The sequence below is a fragment of the Dermochelys coriacea genome, chromosome 3 (assembly GCF_009764565.3).
Source record: "Dermochelys coriacea isolate rDerCor1 chromosome 3, rDerCor1.pri.v4, whole genome shotgun sequence".
Lineage (NCBI taxonomy): Eukaryota > Metazoa > Chordata > Testudines > Dermochelyidae > Dermochelys > Dermochelys coriacea.
In genome coordinates, this window is record NC_050070.1 from 195,601,917 (window position 1) to 195,626,263 (window position 24,347).

Consider the following 24,347-nt stretch of genomic DNA (forward strand, 5'->3'; position numbering starts at 1 on the left):
GACAGAGTCAACATGCAGCAAGGCTGACACAGAGAGCCAGAGTCTGCAGCAAGCAAGCTGTAACGTGCAGTACTGGTTTACAATGGTGCCAGTGGCGCCAGGTCCACACTTAAATGGGGCCCCAGCCCAGCCTGCTCCACTCACACTGCATCCTGAGCCACTGGCTCCTCTCCACCTCCCCACTCACTCCTCTTGGCCAGCAGGCCCAGGGCTTCTCTCCACCCCCTGGCCCCGCCCACCAACAGCACCCGATTCCTTGCCCCTCCCCCCCGCCCACTGCTTGCTCCTCTCCACGGGTGGCCAGCCAGCCAAGGACTCCTCTCTGCCCCCCCATCACTGGCAAAGGAGAGGAGCCCTCAGCCACTACTGCTCCAGGCCAGTGATTGACTGTCCGCTTCCTCTTTCCCCGGGGTTGGAGCCCATCTCTCCCTGGTGCTCTGCAGAAGCGGCAGGCTGGGGAAGTCTGTGGCTGCCCCCCCACAACCCCTGGAAGGAAATGCCTCCTCTGCCACAAGCACCAGTGTCAGGCAGGCAGGGTGGGGCCCAGGGGCCATGCCATTCTCTCGAGCTTCAGTTGTCTTTCCCCATTGCACTGTACTGGGAGCGGGGATCCCTGCTCTGCGCTGACTCAGCAGGGCTGGTGAGTGTGGCCAGGGGGCAGGGCTTGGGAAGTGGGTCTCTGGGGTGTCTGTTTTGGGGTATGTTGGAGAATGCCGGGCAAGGTCTGTGTGTGTTGGGGCACTAGGGTGTGGGGGTTGTATGGGGGTGCTGGACAGTTGTGATGGAGCTGTAGGCAGGCACTGGGTAGAAGTGGTGGTGTGCAGGGCACTGTGCATTGTGGGGGCTTATGGATGGAGCACTGGGCAGTGCCAAATGGGCCTGCCCCCACGGGGAAGGGGCATGCTGGTAGCACAGGGCTGGGGGGGCCAGTGTGCGTCTGGCGACTGCTGGTTTGTAACCAGTGCCCTCGCACTGCACTGGGTGGAGCAGGGCCGCCCCCGCCATGCCATGCTCCATTGCCCCTGGCCAGACCCTCACTGTGGGGACTGGCCTCCCCATGCCATGCTCCATTGCCCCCATGAGGGCCCACAAATGTGTTTGGTGCTGGGCCCACAAAAGGTTAATCCAGCCCTGGTAACTTGATGCCCACAGAACAGAGGGCAACAAGGTTAAGTCATGTCTACCTAGGACTTGTGGGAGGGAAGATGCCAAGTGTAGGTAAGACAACAGGCATTTATGTCTCTGATTTTAAAATCTACTTCTTTCCATTCTGTGTACTGTTTGGGCAAATAATTCCTACTTTGTTTAGTACACGCTGCTTCTGTATCACTGCATAGACTCCTGAAAGGCAATTCTGGCAGGGTCCAAGCCCAGTTGGATCTGCTAGGTAACAAAGCTGGCACCCAGGGAGGGGCCCAAAAACAGAGAATGTTTAGATTGTGGCATCTCAGCCAAAAGAGATATGGAGGCATGGACCTGCCACTTGCAAGAGGTTCACTCAGGAGAACTGGAAGGGGATCTAAAAGGGCAGCCTACCTAGGGACAGTGACAAACAAAACGTCTTCAAATCAGGCACCAGGTGTGTCAGAGTGGAGATCCAGAAAATGAACACACAATTAGCAAAAACTTATGAAAAGTTTAAGTTAAATTAAAGTTTGAAGTTCAAGGGACTTGCTCAGATCACATGGGAACTCAAAGAAGGGGACAGAATCTAGTTTTCCAAAGTGGCATCCAACGGTATTAACCACAAGACAGTTTCTCTTCCTGCAGTCCCTTGCCTTCCAATTCCTGCAATAAATGAGTAAGGGACCCTACAGACCCCTTTTTCACTACATAACCCTAATTCGTTCCACAAGCACTGCCAATCCTGTACACTGCATGAGGCAGGGGTCCTGTGTGGCAGTAGAAGGTGGCAAAGGAGCTTTATAGTCACAAGGAGGCAGAATTAATGTTGCGCAGGCAACCTGCATTCTGGCATTGCCTAAGTTTAAGTGCTTAACTTTGTACCCTTAAGATCTTTTCTATGTCGTTTCCTAAATTTTTAAAAAGCAAACTGTAAAACAGAAATTCCACCCTGTGAAACCATAGTGACCCTCCCATGGGATATCCGTGCAGTTGGCACCTTAAGATCCTCAGCACAGACCTCTCCTATTTGAGCTAGAGGAGGAACAAGCGGCAGTAGCAAGCTGTTAATCTCTATGTGGACTAGTCACTGGCAGGAAATAAAACATTTTGCGAGTGGGTTTCACAGATAATTGTTAGATAGCAGAGAGGTATTGACTTTGGAATCATGGATTCTATTGAAGTTTCTGGAAAGAAATGTACTCTAGTGGATACATATCCTTCTGTCCCATTCCCTGCACTCACCCACCCCGGCCCCCCGCAACACACAACATCCAGCTTGTCCCTTTTTATACCTCTTCCATCTCCTCTTGTCCTCTCCCCAAATGTTTCAAGTTTGCCAAATTACAAGCAACTGATTACGTGGCCTTGTAACAAAGTGTTAGCCAACTTTAACAACAGGTGTTGCTGCCAGCTCTACCTATCATAAATTGCATTCCATCCCTCATCATTTGTTTTTCTGCTTTCTTTATAGTGCCTGATTCTGTGAGCCATTACTCATCTGAATAACTTCTCTGAAGTCAGAGGAATTATCTGTGTACAGGCTTGAAAAACCTGGCCCTTAGACTGAGGGTATTTTCAGGATAGGGAGCTTGTCTCTGGAGGTGTCTATAGAGACCTACCAAACTATTAGCATTATTTTTCACAGGTGCTGGGAAGTGGGAGGATTGTTCTTAAATATCTTAAATGTTCGTGGTAATGGATTTTTATGTATAATTTAAGAAGAAATAGGACATAGCCTGTACCATACATCTCAACACTCAGGTATGAACAAATAATTTATTGGTTTTGTTGCATAGCAATCAGTGAATTAGATTAACTGTTAAGCACAGTCAACGTGCTCAGTGCATCCATGACATGAAAGATGGCAGTCTCTGCCCCAAGAAGCTTATGAGCAATATCACGTCTAACCCTATATATTGATCAGAATAGGACCTTATACTTAAAAAAGGAGGCCTAGACTATATTGCAACAACTGTTACTGGATATTCACAGTCAAAATGAGACATTACTGGATGCTTTGAAAGTTTTAAATATTCAAGAGCTTATGTAATGTTTGTCCATCAGCCTTTGGTTTTGAGAGAAGAAACTATTTTTATGCCCCTTTAAAAAGGATGTGTTAAAATAGCTGTTTTCAGCAATGTACAGACGAAGTTGTGCAACTTCTTAGTCTAATTGCAACAAGAAGCATGGAAGATCCCCTACAGAAACTGCAATTTTAGACCATTTATTTTAAAGGGAGGCTGCCCTGATTACAAATTCCAGCCACAATTAATTATATGTTCAAGTACTTGACACTGATGATCCGTTTAATATTGCAAAAATTAAATTTCCAACAGAACCAAATAAGTTCAGAGCAGAGATTTTCATTTTGTCCTCTAACACCCTGGTTGTGCCTTTGTGATCTAGTTATGTTTACAAAAGCATTGCACTAGGTTACCACTAACAACATTAAATTAAACTCTCCCCCGCCCAGTCTGCTCCACCTTGCAATTAGCTGTGATTCTCGGAGTACCTTTCCCAGACCTGAAGAAGAAGAACTGTCTCAAAAGCTTCTCTCTCTCGCCCACAGAAGTTGGTGCAATTTAAAAAAAAAAAAAATTACCTCACCCACCTTGTCTCTCTAATATCCTGGGAGCAACACAGCTACAACTACACTGCACACGCTCAGCAAAGGGAGCTTTAAACTCAGTACAGTTGTTCTGAAGTCAAGAATGCACTACTACATTCAAACATCTACCCTGGTGCAAGAGAACCAGATGACTGAAGAAAAAGCCCAGCTAGTAAGTTGGAAATTAGTATTTAGTTACACAATTAGCAATAAGGCAAAAATGCAATGAACGTTACCAGCATCTTTTGAACAGTCATCTATCCCCATATTCTTGCTTAGGTATAGCAGTGATCAAAAGAAACCACTCTTGAATATTAATACCTTTGCCATAATTTTTAACCTCCCTCCCCCCACAAAATAGTGTTTACATAGTAGTTTTCATAACAATTGACCCTTTAATTTTCTAATTAGTGTGACCTTAAGATTTAAAGCATTAGGGAAAGAATTTCATATTTTACTACTAGACCAGGAACAATTTTTTAACAGACTGACTGTGCATGACGAGGAAGTCAGAATGGACAACATGAACAGGAACGAAGTGACAAGCAAAAGTCTTAGGAAAACACTTTACATTATCAGATTTTTAAAAAAGATTAAGATTGGTGATTAGTTTGTCACTTATTTTAACAGACTACATTTCAGGGACTAGGAGACCTACTGGCTTTCAATTACTCTCTTTAAAACAATTTTTTAAAAGGAGTATTGATTTAAAAAGAACACCATTGTATTATTTTGCATCTGTACATCAAATGATAATGAAAACCACTGAAGCTGTTTCTATACACCAAAATAGTAAGTAAATCTATGGAACAGCTGAAAGATGACACATTGGTGAGTCTGTAAGGGCATCTCCATAATGGAAACGTCAAAGGAGTTCTACATCTGTCAGAGGAATACATCTGTGAAAGGAATACATTTTCCAAAATCCAAATAAAAATTCTCATAACAAGTATTCTTTGTGAAATACACAAAAGCTACTGCTTTACATATATTCAAAAATGTGCACTGGGAAAGAATTGTATGCACAATGGATTATTTAAAAAAAGGGACACTTGGGTGATGTAAGCCTTATAAAGCAATTTCAAAAAAATCCAAAAAAGGGACAAAATATAGAAAGTTACCTGAATTGAAAGTGCCGATTCTTGCCGACTGACAGCTCCCTCTAAAGATGCCAAAGCAACACTGTCAGTCTGATGGGTCATCGGGCTGCCAATACTAAGAGATGGATCTGTCCTATGTGACTGCCATGTCTCTTTTCTATAATGAGATTCAGCAGCTTGTTCATCTCCAAAAGCAGCCCAGCAACAGCTTTCTTTCTGTTCATCTTCAAAAGCATTCCATTCTGCAGCTTCGTTACAACCAGCTGAACTAAAGTCTGCAAAGTCATCAGAGTCCTGAAAAGCACTGCACTCATCTTGAGGTTTTGGCACTGAATCAAACTCTCCAAATTCACTATTCTCTCCATTTTCCAACTCAGCAAGAGGTGGGACTTCCAAGTCAGAAAGCATATTGGTAGCTCTATATTCTAATGTCTGATTTAGTTCAGAGTGATCTAACCTTTGTTTGTCGACAGTTAACACAATACTTATATCCCTAAAATCACCAAATTCAGCACTTGGCTCACTGAAGCGTGCAGATTGTTCAGAAGATTCTTCTAAACTTAAATCATTCACTGACTCTTGAGTATCGCTAATAAAGGCGGGAGATGCACCACTGACTGTGCCAAAATCACCAAAATCATTTTCATTTGAATCACTACAAGGCAGAAATTCAATGCTACTTTCACCATTCTTTACATCTTCAGAATCACCCAAATCAGTTTCTTCTGCAGGATCACTGGTGGGGTTTTGAATTTTAGTAAAGTTGATGCTTTCTGTTTCTAAAGAATCATTAGCCCTAGAAAAATCAAGTTCTTTGCTCTTCCCAATGTCACAATATTTTTGCCTTCCAGTGTTTTCTGCATTTTCAGTAGTGCCTATTGAAATTTCAGTTGTTTGAGGTGTGCTACAAATGATGAAGTCGTCATGTTCCAGTGCTGTAGGGTCTTGCTCACAATTACTACCGACTTCATTATCTACTAAACTGGTTTCTGAAATGCAAGCCTGCTCATCTTCAGTGTAAGTCTCACTTTCATATTCATAGCTTCTATCTGAAGACACTTCCTTTGTAATACTTTGTTGAGCCACTCTATTTATTATATGGTTTTCCTGTACATTCAGTGCTTCTCTTTCATTAAAAGCTTTGCATATTTTATGTCCGGGTTCTTCTAAATGGATTGTTTCATTGTTTGAGAATGCAGCAAAATCTACAAAATCCTCAGCTGGGCTAGGCACAGAGTCTAAACTTAACTCAGTGCTATGAGTGCTAGTAGTTTTTAGTCCCTTTGAGTCACTGACACCGTCCAGATCTTCTGTTCCCTGAGGATTTACAGAATCCAATGCTGCAAAACCATTTGTTAGAATCTCTAGACATGGGAGTTTCTCACCATTACAAGTGTCTATTTGCAGGTCCCGGCCTGTAACTTTCATATCAGTTCTAATGCCTTCAGAGGAGAAACCCTCTGCTTTCCCAATGTTCTCTTTTTGTTCCCCTATTCTCTTTACATCTTCCAGATTTACATCAAAGGAACTACCTGAAGTTCTAGATTTACATTTTTCTTTGCTGGTATTAGTTGATATATCAGAGAGTTCTTTAGCGGGTTTAGAAAGTTCTGCAGTGCAGTCTTTAACTTTACCATTTTTAACAGAGTTAAAGGTTGCAAGGCTATCTCCATTGTCAGAGTAATCATGAATTGGCATAAAATGGTTTGTGGGTATAAATTCCTCCTTTGAATTACTGTAGTCTGGTGCATCAAAATCAGCAAAACCTACGCCAGAAGTGCCAACACCAGAGAATCCACCAAATTCCCCAAATTCATCATCATCATCAGCGCCATTGTCAAGTGGTGGAGGGGAAGAAGAGTACATCCGAATTATGTCTGGTTCCATTGTTTAATTCCTTTTAGAAGATTAATTTATATCTACAGAGGAAAAAAGGACATTATTACTTTTCTGACATAAAAAACAAATTATGCAGTTTTACAGTTATACTGTAAAAAAGTGAGATTGTTAATGTGTAATATTTTATTCTGTTTCACATTTCATTTAAAGAAAAATGATATAAGCAATGCATGGGCAACATTAGAAAAGGGAAACAGTTGTATTCTGTCATCAGATAAAGTATTCACAAAATGTGCTAGAGATTGCATCATATTTATCTCAGAGCTCTAGACAGGAAGTGTCTGATGTGGCTTTAACCAACCAATTATTGAGAGGAATGGCTAAAATATAGACCTTTGATGACTGTGTAGGACTTTATAAAGGGGGGCCAAAAAAAATAGCATGATTGAAACTTTCTAGTTCTTTTGTTTTTTTAATATATCGTCACAAAAATTGCCATGCAGTTAAGACTTCCTGTTAACTGCTGGAAGATTACATCAAGATTCCACACCAAAAAGAATCCCGAAGACATGAAACATTTGTTTTGACAAGCTAAGGAACTCTCCACAGAGGTGGTCAAAATGGGCTTCAGTGGTTCTTAACTTCTCTTGGCCTGTGACTCAAAAAATGTCCAAAAATACACTTGACATATCACACCCCACAATCTTGTGAATGTGTGTAAAGAATTATGGGAAAATATTAAGCCATTTTAAGGGTTGTGTGTCAAAAAATGGGGAATTCTCCCCTCCTGCATGACATTCACCTCACAAAGATAGCTCCACAGGATCCTACCTTTGGACTGGTAGGGGAAAGGGGGAGAGGAGCTGACTGGATAGTGAGTAGGAGCCTGGAGTTCCCGAATCATAAGCTCACGAAAGCTTATGCTCAAATAAATTTGTTAGTCTCTAAGGTGCCACAAGTACTCCTTTTCTTTTAGCCAACGGACCACGTAAGTAACATGCAGTGTCAACACAGATACTGCGTTGCCCTAACTACACTGACACAAGCCTACTCCTCTTGTGGAGGTGGACTTACTATGTTGATGTAGTAGGGCACTTACATCGGTGGGAGGAAGGCTGTAGTGTGTACACTGACATAAGTAGGTTGACATAAGCTGCCTTACGTTGACCTAACTCTAAGGTAGACCAAGCCTGAGTGATCTGAGGGCTGCCATCTCTCTCTTGGCCCAATTAACCACTGGACTCAAACTGGAAGGAAAGGCACAAAAAATATTTCTATTAAATATTCAGTTTTTAGTAAAGACAAGTTTCTAAAAAGCAATAAAAGAACATTTAATGTCATATGTTTCACACTTTTCTTTAAAAACAGAATAATTGATATTCATTAAGTTCGTGTCCCTTTTTAAATCAATGTAATGTAAATAAATTATACAATTACAAGTATTTTAAAATATGGCATTTTCTGCACACTGTTTTTAAGAATAGCTATCTGGCTTCATAACCCTTCTCCCCAATCAATTAAAGCCTTAAGTGTCATTTCAGATCTGAATTTTATTCTACCTTAAGATTATTATGAACTCAAGGGAGACTTAAAAGATTATGTATGCAAACAGTGAAGACAGTCTTCCAGTCATTTAGATGGAAAACAGGTTGAAAAACACTGATTTAGATAATATCTACCACTAAACAAACAGCCTCTAGTTTTTTATACCATAAAAACAGTTTTTCACCTCTGGTTGTGGATCTGTAGTAGCAGTTAAAAATGATCTTAAAAAGGTAGAGAGAGTTTGATCTGTTTAAAAAAAAAAAACAAATAACTTTGTAGCCTTAAGTTTACTTTTTGGCTTTCTGACCTCCAGCAAAAAACAGGGAAAACAAGATTTGATATTCCTGATATTTCTGCAAGTAAAAAAAACAAACAAAAAAAAACAAAAAACAAAAAACCAAGCAGACAATTCTTTAAAAGGAAAAACAAAATACATGTTTCTCATTCAGAAAGTAGTAATAAAAGGACACACAAACCCCTAACTTATTTCTTTACATTTCACCTTTAACAGAACACAACCCCCAGAGCAATGCTACCTTCAGTAATGTTGTTGGTGACCAAATCACTATGTTTTTGAATAACAAAGCATTAGAAAGTTAGGCTCTGACTGAAAACGGAAGAGGGGTAGAAGAAATGGGGGGTGGAGGAAGAAATGGAACAAAATTTAAAAAATGTTTTCAAATTTAATAAAATATATTAGAATAGATATTGATAGCCCTCACAATACACCACGTTTGTTAAGTGTAGGTAACTATGTTAGTGCAGTAATAAAACAAAAGTCTGGTTTGCTCTTCTCATTCAAGAGGCCATCAAGTTTTTAAAGAGCTGTAAAGATAGTACTTTTTAGGTCCCAGGAAAACAGTACCTTATACAATTCAGTGGTCCATCTGGTTGGCAGAGAAGCAGCAAAGGGCTGAGAAGTGGGTTCCATCTGTGTCATCGGGGTACATGGATATGAACAAAGGGAGGGAAAATAAATGACTGGGGGAGAAACGCAATTAGAGAAATCTTCTAGTTTATGCAATATAGGGCCAATATCTTGCTAACATTTTTCCTGCAAACTTTTTTAAATGTCACCAAATGACAAAAATGTTCACAGATTCCACAAAACTGACTGTACAGTTCCATTGTGTTGCTGTGTACTAATTACTAAACAGTTGATCTATTTTATTATACTTGTATATATTTATTATACATGATCTGAGTTCAAGACAGCTACATTTTCAGTAGCAAAAGAAGGTTAAAACACTTGTATTGCTATTTCAAATTTTCTATGTTAATTGAAAGATGCACCAAAATTAATCCTCAAAAAATTAGTCAGAAGCCTTGCTTAAACTTGAAAGCTTTTTGTTTAGAAAACATTCTGCCTGTATCTATTTGCACTATCACCACATGTGGAGAATTTGCCTTTTTTAAATTCAGGGATTTGCATGAAAACAGATTCACTGTTCCTGCTGCTTACATATCACGTGAATTCAATCCTTTCAAAAAACAACATTTATCTCCACAGCTAATAAAACTGATGTCAAACACTAAGGATTAGGATTTCAGGTGAGAAATGAACAGCAAAAACCAATGAATTTAAAAGAAAACATAATTCTTATTTCTAGACAATGTCCCTACCAAAGATGATTTTGTGTGTATATATAGCATTTATCTCAAAGCTTTTTAAAAACAAGACAGGGATCACTTAATCCACCACTAAAATGGAATAAAATAGAACTGTTTAGTAATTAGTACACAGCAACACAATGGAACTGTTTAAAGCCTAGATCCTGCAACAGGACCTGCAAATGATTTTAAATGGTCAAGACTTGTGAAATGTCAAGTTACAGTGCCTCTCAACAATCATAACTTTGCCAGCTGGCATCTTGCCTTAGAGTTTGTATATTTAACTTTATAATCTAGCCCCATGTAAAATAATTGTCTTTTTAAAAATAAACTACATATTCAACTACATACATGTATATCATATGACTTATTTGGAAGCTCTGATGTGTTTCAATTGTAACAAATACAGAAGAGCTAGGGTTACCATACATCCATTTTTTCCTGGATATTGCCTCTTTATTGAGCCTCTGTTCGGGTGGATTTTTCAAACAGGCAATGTCTGAGATTTTTTCTGGAGCTCAGAAAGAGCCCTGACTGGTCCACTTTCTGATTGGTCCCTCCCCTGCATTGGCAGCTCATTGGTCCATTCCCTGCAGCCCCAGCTGCCGGATCCTGCCTACCCAGGCCCCAGCTCCCAGCCCTTGGGAGGGTCTTGTAGGGAGGCACTGAGGGATGGCTGTCACTGCGTCTTGGGCTTATGCCAGCCACCCTGCAACAGTGACAGGGAGTGAAACTACCCCCTACCTTCCAGTAACTGTTCTCTTCTCCCCTTCCCTTCCCCCCCCCCCCCCCCGCAGTATCCTCTTTTTGGGAATGTGAAATATGGTAACCCTAAGAAGAGCTCCATACATATACACACACATTATACATGAAGAGCTGTATGGAGCTCTTCATGTATAATGTGTGTGTATGTAAGGAGCTCTTCTTAGGGTTACCATATTTCACATTCCCAAAAAGAGGATACTGCGGGGGGGGGGGGGGGAGAGGGAAGGGGAGAAGAGAACAGTTGGGGAGCTGGAGGAGGTACCTGCATGCATGCATACACACACACAGAATATACTAATTCACAGGACATAGGAAAGGTGCATCATAGTACATAAAAGGATAAATCAGTTTTTTCAAGAATTTGAAGACAAAGTTAAAAATTCAGTGGAAAAATCATGGCATTTTTTCCTAAGGTTGGCTAACTCAAATGGCAAAAATTGAATTTGATTACACTTTTCAGTTTAAGAGATGGCAATACTATCAACTCTCACTATGAAATGGAAACAATCATTAGAATTTTCAGCTTGCAGGCTAAATTTCTTTTTTAAAAATTCAGAATCTTAAAAAAAGGGAGGATTTACTGTAAGAGCTTCCCTCTCCAAAGACAAAACTATTGAAGTGAATCCACTGTCATTCTCTCAGACATTAACATTCTGTAAAATCTGTGGCTTTTCAGCATGACAGCTTTCTTCATTAATTCCTTTAGTTGTTAATCCCTGCTTTTGTCTGACATCTCAAATGGAGTCTAAGAGCTCGAACTGTGGGTTTATCTTGTGACCGAGAATTCTTTTCTCAGTTTAAACATCTTCTGAGTCACACTCTAGGCCAGTGGCTCTCAACCTTTCCAGACTACTGAACCCCTTTCAGGAGTCTGATCTGTGTTGTGTACTCCCAAGTTTCACCTCACTTAAAAACTAATTGCTTACAAAATCAGACATACAAATACAAAAGTACCACAGCACACTTTTTAAAAAATGCTTACTTTCTTTTTTATCTTTTTCTTTTATAATTATAAAATAAATCAACTGGAACAAATATTCCACTTACATTTCAAAGTTTAATATATAAAGCAGTATAAACAAATCATTGTCTGTATGCAATTTTAGCTTGTACTGACTTCTCTAGTGTTTTTTATGTAGCCTGTTGTAAAACTAGGCAAATATCTAGATGAGTTGATGTCCTGCCTGGAAGACCTCTGTGTACCCCCAGGGGTACGCGTACCCCTGGTTGAAAACCACTGCCTATACAATCTGGCAAAACAGGTATTCCTTCTTTCTGTGGGGTTTGTGCCCACCCCATTAGAGCCATTTAGACACACACAAGCCTTGGTTAACTCCTTGAGAGAAATATATAAAATTATCCCACCCTACCCTTAGAGAAGATGGCTCTGAAATAGAAGTTTAGAAGAGCTTATTCCAAGATCCAATCATTTGAAAATTCTGGAAATATGAATTTATGAACAGAGCTTTATCTGCAATTGATTTAAAATAAGGATGGTGGGGTTTTTTTTGTAGAAAGTGCCACTGTGTGCGAGAGGATGTAAGGAAGGCATTTATTTCCATGGTTTGAAGTTTGTACTAACCTGGATTTCTGGCAGTAGAGCTTTTTTTTTTTTTTTTTTTTTTTAAATGTGAGGTAAAGGAATGTGTCCTTGACTGTTCACCTCTAAACGGTTTGCTTGGACACTTTCACAAACTTACTTTTAGAATGATACTTAAATATATCAGAGGGATCAGTTTCTTCTCAATACAAAATGCATCTTCAACAATAGTTCTTCTGAGCAGCTCCAATTTTCTTTTTGTACTCAGAAAAATTGAAAGATCATGCCCAATATTGCTACCGTAAGTGAACTGGATTGAAGAGTCACACTCCTATCCTTCCCTATAAAGTGTGGGTTTTAACTTCCAGTGCCTATTCAGACACATACTGAAGAAAATATTAACTATCATTCGTGACCTTTCCATATCTGTATGATTATAAAAAGCAGTGATCATATCATATTATATAGGGGGGAGGGATAGCTCAGTGGTTTGAGCACTGGCCTGCTAAACCCAGGGTTGTTAGTTCAATCTTTGAGGGGGCCATTTAGGGATCTGTGGCAAAAATTGGGGATTGGTCCTGCTTTGAGCAGGGAGTTGGACTAGATGACCTCCTGAGGTCCCTTCCAACCCTGATAATATTCTATGATCACAAGTGTCATGCATACGCTTTTGTTCTAAGTCTTATCTCAGTCTCCAACACAAAGAGGCAACTGACTTCCCTATGTACACGCTATAGCTTATGTTTGTATAAGTTATGTGCGAACAAGGCAACCCCATGAGCGACGTAAATTACCTAAGCGTCGATGTAGACAGAGCTTCTCCCACTGACATAGCTACTGCTGCCAGCAGGGGCTGGAGGAACAAAGTCGACAGGAGAGCTCTCTACCATCTGCTTACAGCATTTGCTCTAAGAGCGCTACAGTGGCACAGCTGCATCAGTACCGCCATGCCGCTGTAAGCTCTGTAGCGTAGCCATAGCCTTAGAGGACCAGACTGTTTGTACTATGAGGAGTCCTAGTTCTCTCTTCTCAACAACTTGAGATCCCACAATGGCTTCTGTGTTAAAAGAAGAGGACTGTATTTCCATTTGACTTACATAAAGCTTATTTTGATCCACAGAGGTCAGCGTTGAGTGATGCAAGTCACATAGAGGTGTGGTCAGCTCTGGGAGAAGCTAAGTTTTAAAAATAAAATTGGTTTGGGCCATATTCAGTATAGTCTATAATGTTTTGCTTCCTTTATCTTTCTCTATATATGTTATACAGATACATGCTCTCCACTATTGGTGCATAAAGTGCAAGAATATATGTTTGGAGAACCTGTACAAAGAGCTTATTTTCCATGAGGACCATTAAAACCTGCAAACATACCTCTTAGACAGGTCCATTACAGTCTTTCACCTACCATTCAAAAGAATTTTTATGCCAAGCTTACTTTCTTGTTACATGACTTGTTGCAAACTGGTTTCAAGTTTTCAACTTGTAACTTTATATTTCAATGTCTATCAATTATAAGGGCATTGGAACTACTGACAAACTTACTGCTATTGAAAGGATTCACTGACAACACCATGCAAATGAACATTTGTATTTTATTTTAAAGGCAAACTAGAGCAATAAATTCTGAATATTTAATTTTGATCAAGGTGAGTTGTTATACCAGCTCTTAGTTTCATCAGTTTCTAAATAAAAAATATGAAAGTATATACATCTCAAGAAATTTAATCTGAAATAAAAATATTCAATGGGAGAGTGAAAACTGGAAAGCAATAATGCTGAAAGAGGCCAGAGAGTGACAGATGACAGGTTTGAGTGGTCCAGTAGACTAAAGGCTTGTCTTCACTACCGGGGTAAAGTCAACCTAAATTACGCTACTCCAGCTAAGTGAATAATGTAGCCTGAGTCGACGTAGCTTAGCTCGACTAACCCTGGTGTCTTCACTGCACTGAGTCGACAGCAGATGCTCTCCAGTCGACTTCCCTTACTCTTCTCAGAGAGCTGGAGTACCAGGGTCAACCAGAGAGTGCTCTGCCATCAATTTAGCAGGTCTTCACTAGACCCACTAAATCGATCCCTACTGCATCAACTGCAGCAGTGTCGATCTTCCGTAGTGGGGACCAGCCCTAATCATGGATTTGGGAAGTCCCATTTCCAAATTCAGTTCTACCAGCTACTTTGTGTATCGGGGAGTAGAATATTCACACCCAAGTGACACAAATTTTGCGGACAGAGTGTAGCGTAGACATAACCTCAGATAAATCACAAACTCTAAGAGCCAAATTCAGAGGTGATTTTTAAGATGGTACAAGTCAGACATCCTTAGATACCTCCAACCACTCTAGAAGCACTTAACACTGTGAGAGCGTAAAGGGAGTGGGAGTTTTATCTAATTTACATGTTCTACCAACTACTTGGAAACGAAGAAAGTGTAAATTAAATTAGACCACCCCCTGCTTTAAATTTACACATTCATATACTGTTCCCTTAGTTACTTCTCATTCCTTGGTTTGAGAGTTACCCCAATTTAGACTCCTTTATATTTAAACCGTGGGCCAAATTCATAGGCAATGTGTAGGAGGCAAGTGGGCACAGTATACACATTGGGCAGGCTGGAAAACAAAGCATAAGTTACATCAACTTCAACTTCCACAGACCTACTTCTAAGGGCATGTCTGTACTAGAAACTAAGTTGACCAATGTTAGGTCTACTTTTAGTAATGTTAGTAATTACTGCGGTGGTTCAGGTCCACTCTACCTAAGGGCATGGCTACACTTGCAGATGTAGAGCGCTTTGAGTTAAACCAGCCTTCATAGAGCGTAGTAGGGAAAGCGCTGCAGTCTGTTCACACTGACAGCTTCAAGCGCACTGGCGTGGCCATATTTGCAGCACTCGCAGCGGCACTGGGAACAATGCATTATAGGCAGCTATCCCAGCATGCAAGTGGCTGCACCTTGCTTTTCAAATTGGGGGGTGGGGTGGAGTGTGACAGCGAGTGTGTTGTGTGTATGTGGGAGGAGAGAAGGTGGGTTTTTGGGGGGCTGAGAACATGTCAGCATGCTGTCCTGCAAGTTCAGACAGCAGCAGGCCCCCTCCCCCACCCCACCCTGCCCCTCCTCTCACACACACACATAGCATTCCACAGTAATGGTTGCTTTGTCTCGGAGGAGATAAGCAGCCAGCTGTCAGAAACACAGCTTTCAACAGGCATTTCCGCATTCCTACAGCCAATTCCAAACAATGACAAGAGTGGCCGCTTGACTTAAGGCAGTGATTCTCAAACTAGGGCCGTCGCTTGTTCAGGAAAAGCCCCTGGCGGGCCGGGCTGGTTTGTTTACCTGCCGCGTCTGCAGGTTCAGCCGATCGCAGCTCCCACTGGCCACAGTTTGCTGCTCCAAGCCAATGGGGGCTGGGGGAAGCAGCGTGGGCCAAGTGATGTGCTGGCCGCCCTTCCTGCAGCCCCATTGGCCTGGAGCAGCGAACAGCGGCCAGTGGGAGCTGTGGTCAGCCAAACCTCCAGATGCGGCAGATAAACAAACCGGCCCGGCTCGCCAGGGGCTTTTCCTGAACAAGCGATGGCCCTAGTTTGAGAACTACTGACTTAAGGGGATTATGGGACGTTTCTGGAGGCTGATCAGAGCGCTGTAAAGCAATCTGTAAAGCTGATCAGAGCACAGCGAAGTTCACACTGGCGCTGCGGTGCTCCAGTGAGGGCGCAGCAAACGTTATTCCACTTGCCGAGGTGGAGTACCAGCAATGCTGTAGCCGCGGAGTCAGAGCGCTCTGTGCGCCTTGCCAGTGTGGACAGGTAGTGAGCTAGTGCAGCCGGGGCTTTACTGCACTGTAATTCGCAAGTGTAGCCAAGCCCTCTGTTCCCTCTAAGCTGTGTAGCTGCCTATTAAGCCCCACGCAGGGGCTCAGGGCTGCAGTGGGGAAGAGATGCTTCTCCCCTTCCACAGACCTGTCGCAGCGGGGAGAGGCATCTTCTCCCCACTGCAACCCTGAGCCCGAGCACGGACCTGTCCTGTATTTGCTGCAGCTGTGGGAGAGGAGCCCCTTCCTCAGCCCGGCCAAGGTCTGCCACAACTGCCTGGGAGAGGAGCCCTTTCCTCAGCCCAGCACAGCCTTGCTGGAGCTGACACAGCCAGGGAAAGGCGCCTCTCCCCCAGCCCCGAGCTGCTTCAGTGAGAGGGCTGGGGGGAGTCCTCTCTCCCCACTGCAGCCCCAGGAAAGCCTGCACCCCAAACCCCTCATCCCTGGCCCCACCCCAGAGCTCACACACCCCCTGCACCTCAATCCTCTTCCCCAGCCCTGAGCCCTCTCCCACACTCCGAACCCTTAGGCCTCACTCCCACCGCATGAATTTTGTTATGTGCACCAATATGAAGGTGATGTGTCACACATGACCTCCATATTGGTGCACATAACAAAATTCATTCCGCACGTGGACATAAAAAATTAGAGGGAACGCTATATTTTACCCTCCTTTTGTTGGTGATGCGTGTCTCACCAGGAGCTCTTCCACCAACTTAAGAAGGGCAGTATGGGGGGGCTGAGAGTCTGGGCTCTCAGCGTCACATGCTGCTTCCCACCGCCGTAAACCCAACTGCTTCCTGGGGCTCTTGGCTCCCTGCCACAGTTGGGCTCCCAGCTGCGAGCTCCGTGCCTGGAGTCCAGGTGGCTCCTGGGAGCCTCTGTGAAGCCACTAGACTCCCTGTGGGGAGCCAGCAGCCTCCAGGCAGCCAGTGGGGAGCTCAGCGACTACCCTAAAGCTCCCAGCTCCCTACAGGAAGCCCAGCTGCAGTGGGGAGCAGGAGCTTGCAGGCAGGACCAAGAACAGCATCAAGGCACCAGGCAGCGCCAAGAGCCTCTGGGCAGCACCAGGGCTCCCCACGGTGGGGAGCCAGGCAGGTGCAGCCCAGCTCAGAGCGGGGAGCCCAGGCAGCAGCTGGACTGGGAGCCAGGGACCAGCTAGACTCTGAGTGTGGTGGACGCAGCATGGCTGGGAATGGGGAGCCCAGAGGGGCAAGAGACTCTGCCCTGTGACAGTCCAACTTTGTCAACTACACAGCTACAGCTAGTTTATAATGTAATATGGCAGGAAAAAACACCCATGTAATTTTGGGAAACGTACACAGAGGCAGCAAGGGTGTACCTCCTTTTCTATGTAGCTCTTAAGATACTACTGTACTCAAAATAGAGTGCTCAGTTCTGAGCATCTAATTTCAGAGGTAAGCTGTAAAAGAGCTACAAAAATAGGAGGCCAGGGGTTGACTAATAAGGAAATAAAAGAGCTAAAGGGGAGACGTATTTAAAGGTGTAAACATTAAGGAGGGAGATAACTATTTAAGATGGTAAAAAAGTATAATTAAAAGTAGTTGGAAGAAGTTAAGTGCAAAATTGAAGCTGATTAGCAAGACATTCCAACAATAAAATATTGTAACATATTTGATTCTCCCCGGGGGAAGTGAAGGAAGCCTATCACTTGAGACACCTGAAAGTAGATTGGAAAATAAAAGATCAAAAAAAGTGCTGTTAGAGATTTCTTTAGCACCAATCACTAAGATATTTAAGTGCTTTAGGTGAAAAAACCTGCATCGGCAGTGAAATGGACTCAGTCACTAACTTCTGTTATCTCCCCTTCCTCAACAGCATTTTATTCCTGCCTTTGCAGGGTTTGTTTTTTTTTTTGTTTTTTTTTTAAATGGGAACAAAAATCTCCTCAATGACATTTGTGATCCTCAGGGCATCAAAGTCTTGTTTTCTACTGAAAGACATCTTCCTCTCTTATAACTCTACTCATTACTGGCCTATCAAACTAAATCCCCATTTTTTCCTCCCCATGACCCTTAAGATACAGTGGAAGCCTTGAACCAGCACTAATTTCAAGTCAGGCAATGAGCAACTGCACCTGGGTCAACAGTAGAGCAAACATGACCAAAGTGATGCATTTGAGAATAGGAATAGAGAGGAGAGCCATGGCCTTGAGTATTTACTTTTAATCCTCTAAATAATAACTTCAGAACATTAGACAATGCACTGGTGATGTACTAATAATGAAAGAAAAAATGGAAAAAAATCAGAGATGCAGTAAATAAACCAAAAGAAAAGGAGTAACAGCTATAGTAATAGAAAAACAGCTATTCTCCTCAACTGTTCAGTGTGTCCCAGCACTAATGGTGTTCTAGAACTCCTGCTGCAGAAAATCTTACTGTTGTGACAGACATAGAATCGAAAACATTGATTTATTTTTCAGGGCTGTCAAAGGTAAAATCTTCTTGTGGATTTTACTGGTAAAATGTAACACAGAAAAGAAAATTAGGCTTAGTAATTAAATTTAGAAACAAAATTAATTTATTCCAGTTTGATCAGTAACTCTCTTACTAGGATGCGTTTTTTGGTAAGTAAGAGTGTTGGGAACCAGATGATGTTTCTCTCTCACTGTCCACTCCAATCACTCTAAAACAAGGAGTGGGTTTATTTACTAGTTTCAGAGTAGCAGCCGTGTTAGTCTGTATTCGCAAAAAGAAAAGGAGTACTTGTGGCACCTTAGAGACTAACAAATTTATTAGAGCATAAGCTTTCGTGAGCTACAGCTCACTTGGATGAAGTGAGCTGTAGCTCACGAAAGCTTATGCTCTAATAAATTTGTTAGTCTCTAAGGTGCCACAAGTACTCCTTTTCTTTTTGCGAATACAGACTAACACGGCTGCTACTCTGAAACTAGTAAATAAACCCACTCCTTGTTTTAGAGTGATTGGAGTGGACAGTGAGAGAAAAACATCATCTGGTTCCCAACACTCTTACTTACCAAAAAACGCATCCTAGTAAGAGAGTTACTGATCAAACTGGAATAAATTAATTTTGTTTCTAAATTTAATTACTAAGCCTAATTTTCTTTTCTGTGTTACATTTTACCAGTAAAATCCACAAGAAGATTTTACCTTTGACAGCCCTGAAAAATAAATCAATGTTTTCGATTCTATGTCTGTCACAACAGTAAGATTTTCTGCAGCAGGAGTTCTAGAACACCATTAGTGCTGGGACACACTGAACAGTTGAGGAGAATAGCTGTTTTTCCAGATCTAGTATGTTCATTTTGTCTAAAAATATGACCTTTATTCATCTCTGCTTGTATTTACAAAACATAATGTACACAACATTTTTAAATAATCAATACCATTTTCTCTTGAATCCCTTTATAAACATTTTACATCAATTGTCTGTGGTCTCAGTAAGCTCTAAAATATCCTGCAAAGCCTTCCATTAGCAAGTGCTAGGTTGTAAAAAGAAAATAAAAATGAAACTCAAGAGACTCAGTTCTTTAAATGTTAGAAAAAAGTCCTTTCCTGGGTTACTAATAATATCAGATTAGATTTTAAATTGTTTCATGGTTAATACATTTAATTTTTGCTGTTTTACTTTTTGTATTTCACTCAAATTGGGCAATGAAATAGGACTAAAATTTTATTTTACAGTTTTCAGGAAGTAGCATTATGTTTGAGCTGAGGAATTTCTTAAAACAATAAAATAATTTCACTTAAATTAATGTTTCTAGTCCTAGCAGATTTTGGAAACTTAAATATAAAATATAAATTTTTGGCCCAATGTGAATTGACAGTGTCCCCTTAACAAAATCAGATTCAATACTTTTCCTTAATACTCTATAACCAAGTTTCAGTTGCTATATCTTCTAAAACTTCACTACCAGAGAATAAGTATTTCTATCATTTGTATAGCCATCTACAGCCATTGACTGTGAATCAATTTAAGGTCTAGATTGGCAGTAATACACATTGTATTGTTGCATACAGAGTAAACTACTAATCCGTAATATACATAAATATTACAAGATGACTCAAAAATTTTAGCATTAACTGCTTCTGAAGTTTCACTTTAGAACAGTTTTCAACTAAGTCAGCAATATTTTTAGGCATGAAACTCAGTATTTAAGTATAAATTTTAGGTACCTGATTACACACCATTAGAATTATGTTACCCTGGGTCAACTGTTCTTACAGATATAAAAATGTTATTAAAGTTAATGTTTAAAATCAAATATACACAAGTTAAGAAGGAAGGTACTGTGCATCTGGGGGGTTCTTAAGATATATACATAGTACATAACTAGCATAGACCCAGACTGGGTTGCGGGAGATTTTAAGATGTCAGTTGATAAGTGGTCTCTGTTATGCCACCCATAGAACGTATTTAGAGTCCAAGTCAGTATTGGTGTAGTGAATAAGTACACGGGTGGGGTGCGTCCCTTGGTTCGAAGGAAGGAAATGGGTTATTCCCCTGACCAGCATTTCTCGATTACTCGACTTGGTACTGACGGTGTCCCGTGATGTGCTCTGTGTATGTGTTTCTGGACCACCTGATGGTGTCAGACGCCATGAGCTGTCTCCTGAGTCAGGCGTAGCATTGACAGATTCCACACGCTCAACTGTTCTTACAGATATATTTCAGAACAATATGCTCTGAACTACATATAACAAACCCTTCAAACTTAATATGCACTAAAGCAAGAAGCAGACGACAACAGCCCAGAGGTGAATTCTCATTTGTAAAAAGAACAGGAGTACTTGTGGCACCTTAGAGACTAAAATTTATTTGAGCACAAGCTCTCATGAGCTACAGCTCAGTTCATTGGATGCATCCAATGAAGTGAGCTGTAGCTAACAAAAGCTTATGCTCAAATAAATTTGTTAGTCTCTAAGGTGCCACAAGTACTCCTTTTCTTTTTACAAATACAGACCAACACGGCTGCTACTCTGAAACCACTCATTTGTAAGGTTCACTCAAAGTTTGGTAGGTGAAGTACTGTCCTAATAGGCAAAAGAGTCACTGCTGCCTCTGCTTTATTGTTGCTACAGCTCACCAGCTTTAGGGCAAATAAACATTTCCTTCAACATACAAAAACATGTATTCAACAGATAATAAGAAAAAACCCATCAGGCTGTATTGTGCTATACTGTCTTAGCAACAGTAGACTTAACATCATCTGATAAATGATGATTGATGTATCTATATAGTTGGTATATTAAGAACAACGTAGTATTTGCATAAGTCCAGCACTTGAAACAACACACTCTGTTTACCATTGTCTTCTAATGAAAACATGAACTTAAGGTTTCACATTTCCTTCCCCAGCTACCTGCTTCCTAAAACACTATTGTGAATGGAGTCAATTATCTTCCTTCTGTTCATTCAGAAAAGGGTTCTTAGGTTTTAAACAAATTATTCAAATCATTTAATAAATATTAGAATCATAGAAATGGAAAGACCTATTCAGTCACCATGCAAATATCCTTGCCAATACATAATTGTTCCCTGTAGCACCAACCCAAAGCTTTAAATTTAGAGAAAAAAAATATTTCTAGAAGAAACTCTACTATAAACAAAAGTTCACTTCAAAACAAGACTGTTCAAGCACCTCCTCATTTACAGAAGCAGCTGAGCAGTGTAGTTTGAGGGGGCTGAACATAAAGAGAAAAACTGATTTTTTTTTTTAATGTCAGTCAAAGAAACACCAAATTTACATGTGTTGTTTTGGGCGTATCCTTGCTTAGTTACTTAAGTTAAGATGAAAGTTAACGTGGTTTAAATTTGCTTAAAGTTCTTAGCTGCATTTTATTTACTTTCAACCACACAACCTTAAAACAAAAAAGCAACGTGACTTCCCCATTTCCTACCCAAAAATTGTTAATACTGTATTCTTTAAGTTACATCTCTGGTTCCGAGTACAGGAGTTGTTATACTGAGAATTAAAAGAAAAGACCTTTTAAAACAATTCATCCTAAATGTAAGTTTGTGTGCATCTACACACGCTCACATAGCATATAACCCAGCAGTTTTTCCTATGCTTAAGTAGGCTGAGTTTTCCAAAAGTCTACTTCATAACAGTATGGCTATTGAATAAATGAAAAGTAAATAATTAAGTTTAACCTCTCAGAACAAGTCCAATAGCATTTTTTAAGCAGAACTCAATAAGACCACTTTACAATGAGCTCAACTTCTAAAAAGTACCTCAAATGAAATACAAGTACTTGTGGCACCTTAGAGACTAACAAATTTATTTGAGCATAAGCTTTTGTGAGCTACAGCTCACTTCATCGGATGCATTTGGTGGAAAAAAAAAAAGTTTTTTGCTCACGAAAGCTTATGCTCAAATAAATCTGTTAGTCTCTAAGGTGCCACAAGTCCTCCTTTTCTTTTTGCGAATACAGACTAACACAGCTGCTACTCTGAAAAATGAAATATAGTTCTCTATTTAAACCATAGGAGAAACAAATTACTTAGTAATACAGTGGGGCCCTCTTTTAAAGCTTTTTTTTTTTTTTTTTCCTACAGAACAACTTATGAGCAGATTGCAGTACACTGAAATTAAATTGAAACCGCCTAGAGCGAAACATTCAAGCAGGGCCACCATTAACAAGCAGCCAATCTCTTGTCCTCAGTGACTACTTTGAAGTAACTACAGCATTACTGTGTTTACTCTTTAGACACCATCTCTGATAAGAAAACAACTTTTGTTTGTGCGTTGGATAGCCATGTATGATACTGAAAACAGGTATATGCTGAAATGTAAAAATAAGCAGAACCATTCTAGCGTTTTGACAATTTTGTTTTGGCACACTTCGGATTTCCTCTGCTTGAAAAACAACAGCACAACATTACTTTTAGTACTACTTAATTTGTTTGTGGATTATTAAAACACTGTGTCAAGCACTCCTCGTCATACAAAGACAAAAAGAAAAGTTTGGGTGGCGAACAATACAGCACAATCTGAATGTCCAATAGCATATCATATGCAACTCTACCCAACCCTCCAACCATAGTTCTTAATGGAATTAAATACAGCAAAACGTGCACTAAAAATCCCATTTATAACAGGAAACCCCTATTTTAAACAATCAATCACTTTGGAATATCTTCCAAGATAGGTGGAAGAGTTTTGTCTGACCTTTAGTTAGAGACACACCTCTGACAAACAACTGAGTTTTGTTGATGTATGGCTTTACTAGAGTACAGCGAGAACTAAACAGAAATCAGGCGTCCATGTGACAGTTGTCTCCAATAAAGGCGATCTACTGACCCAAAGGACAGCCATCAAGGAAGGGAATCTGTTGGCTTAAGGAAAGGAGTACTTGTGGCATCTTAGAGACTAACCAATTTATTCACTTCAGATTTTCTGCAGCACTTACCACTACACTACCTCAGCGTTGCAGCAGCCTTAACGCATCTGTGGGAGCAGAGTGAAATTCAGAAGGTTCCCCTCACCCTTTTGGGGGGCACAGAAATCTAAAATAAAAAACAGCCCTTCAGACCGCCTTCCCCAGCTTCACCACTAGCAGCCGGGCACAGAAGTGAGGAAAGAAACGACTGAGGAAGCTACAGGCCCTGGTCAGACTCACTCACACACCAGCCGCTGGGTCAGAAGATACGAGCCTGGCACGGGTCCCAGGAGAAACCCGACCCACACGCAACACAGGGCCACAGGAGCAGCCTCTGGGCCCTCCAAGGGGCGGGGTGTGTGTGTGTGTGGGCGTGCGGGGGGGGGGGGTTCAGCGATCCCAGATAGGGGGTTTCTTGCCCCCCCCCCCCGCTGTCGCCTCACAGCAGTGCCTGTGCCCCCCAGTCTGTGGGTGGGGTGGGGAGAGGGCACAGTGCGGGGGCGGGGCGGGCGTCTCCGGAGTCAACGCCTGCCCGCGGGACGCTCTCCTCAGGGGCGGGGGCGGGCAGGGTCTCACCTTTCAGCCCTGACCCGAGCGCAGCGGCCCGGCCCCGTCTCTTACCTCCGGCCTCCTGCAGGGGCGGCTGGGCCTGGCATGGCCAGGCGGAGGGTAGCTCCGCACAGGGACCAGGCCGGTGTTATCTGGGGCCTCCCGGGGCGGCCACCGTCAGGGGGAATCCATGTCAGAGCCCGCCTCGGTCCAACCCAGCCCCCTCCCCCCCACCGCCCACTTAGTCCATTCCTCCCAGCATGCAACGCGCCCAAGAGCCGCGGACACGCCACTTCCGGCAGTTTGCCGGAGCCGCCCGGAAGCCCCAGCCTGTAGCCTAGCGGTTTCCAGGGAGGTGCGTGACGCCCTCCGGCCATCTTGAACCCGGGCAAATCTCACCTCGCCTTATGGTAAGGATAGGGGATTCAGCGGCCATCTTGGACCCGGGCAAACTGGCCTTTTTCCTTAGGGTAGCGGTAGGAGCCATCTT

The 24,347-nt window shown here is 41.8% G+C and overlaps 1 protein-coding gene across 15 annotated transcripts in view; it reads right to left on the reverse strand.

Moving 5' to 3' along the window:
* AFTPH (aftiphilin) overlaps positions 1-24,132 on the reverse strand; it is a 55,155-nt gene extending 31,023 nt beyond the window's left edge. For 3 of the 15 annotated variants that reach the window (XM_038394524.2, XM_038394510.2, XM_043512027.1), the window contains exons 1-3: positions 23,930-24,132; positions 9,083-9,148; positions 4,855-6,752 (exon numbers count right to left, since the gene is read on the reverse strand). In XM_038394524.2, coding sequence (XP_038250452.1) covers positions 4,855-6,720 — 1,866 coding nt within the window. In that variant the 5' untranslated portion in view covers positions 6,721-6,752; positions 9,083-9,148; positions 23,930-24,132. Of the gene's footprint in view, positions 1-4,854; positions 6,753-7,771; positions 7,920-9,082; positions 9,149-13,230; positions 13,309-23,338; positions 23,436-23,929 lie in introns of all 15 variants that reach the window. The other 12 variants (XM_038394519.2, XM_038394505.2, XM_038394520.2 and 9 more) reach the window with 8 other exon arrangements.
* Between the last annotated feature and the right edge of the window lie 215 nt (positions 24,133-24,347).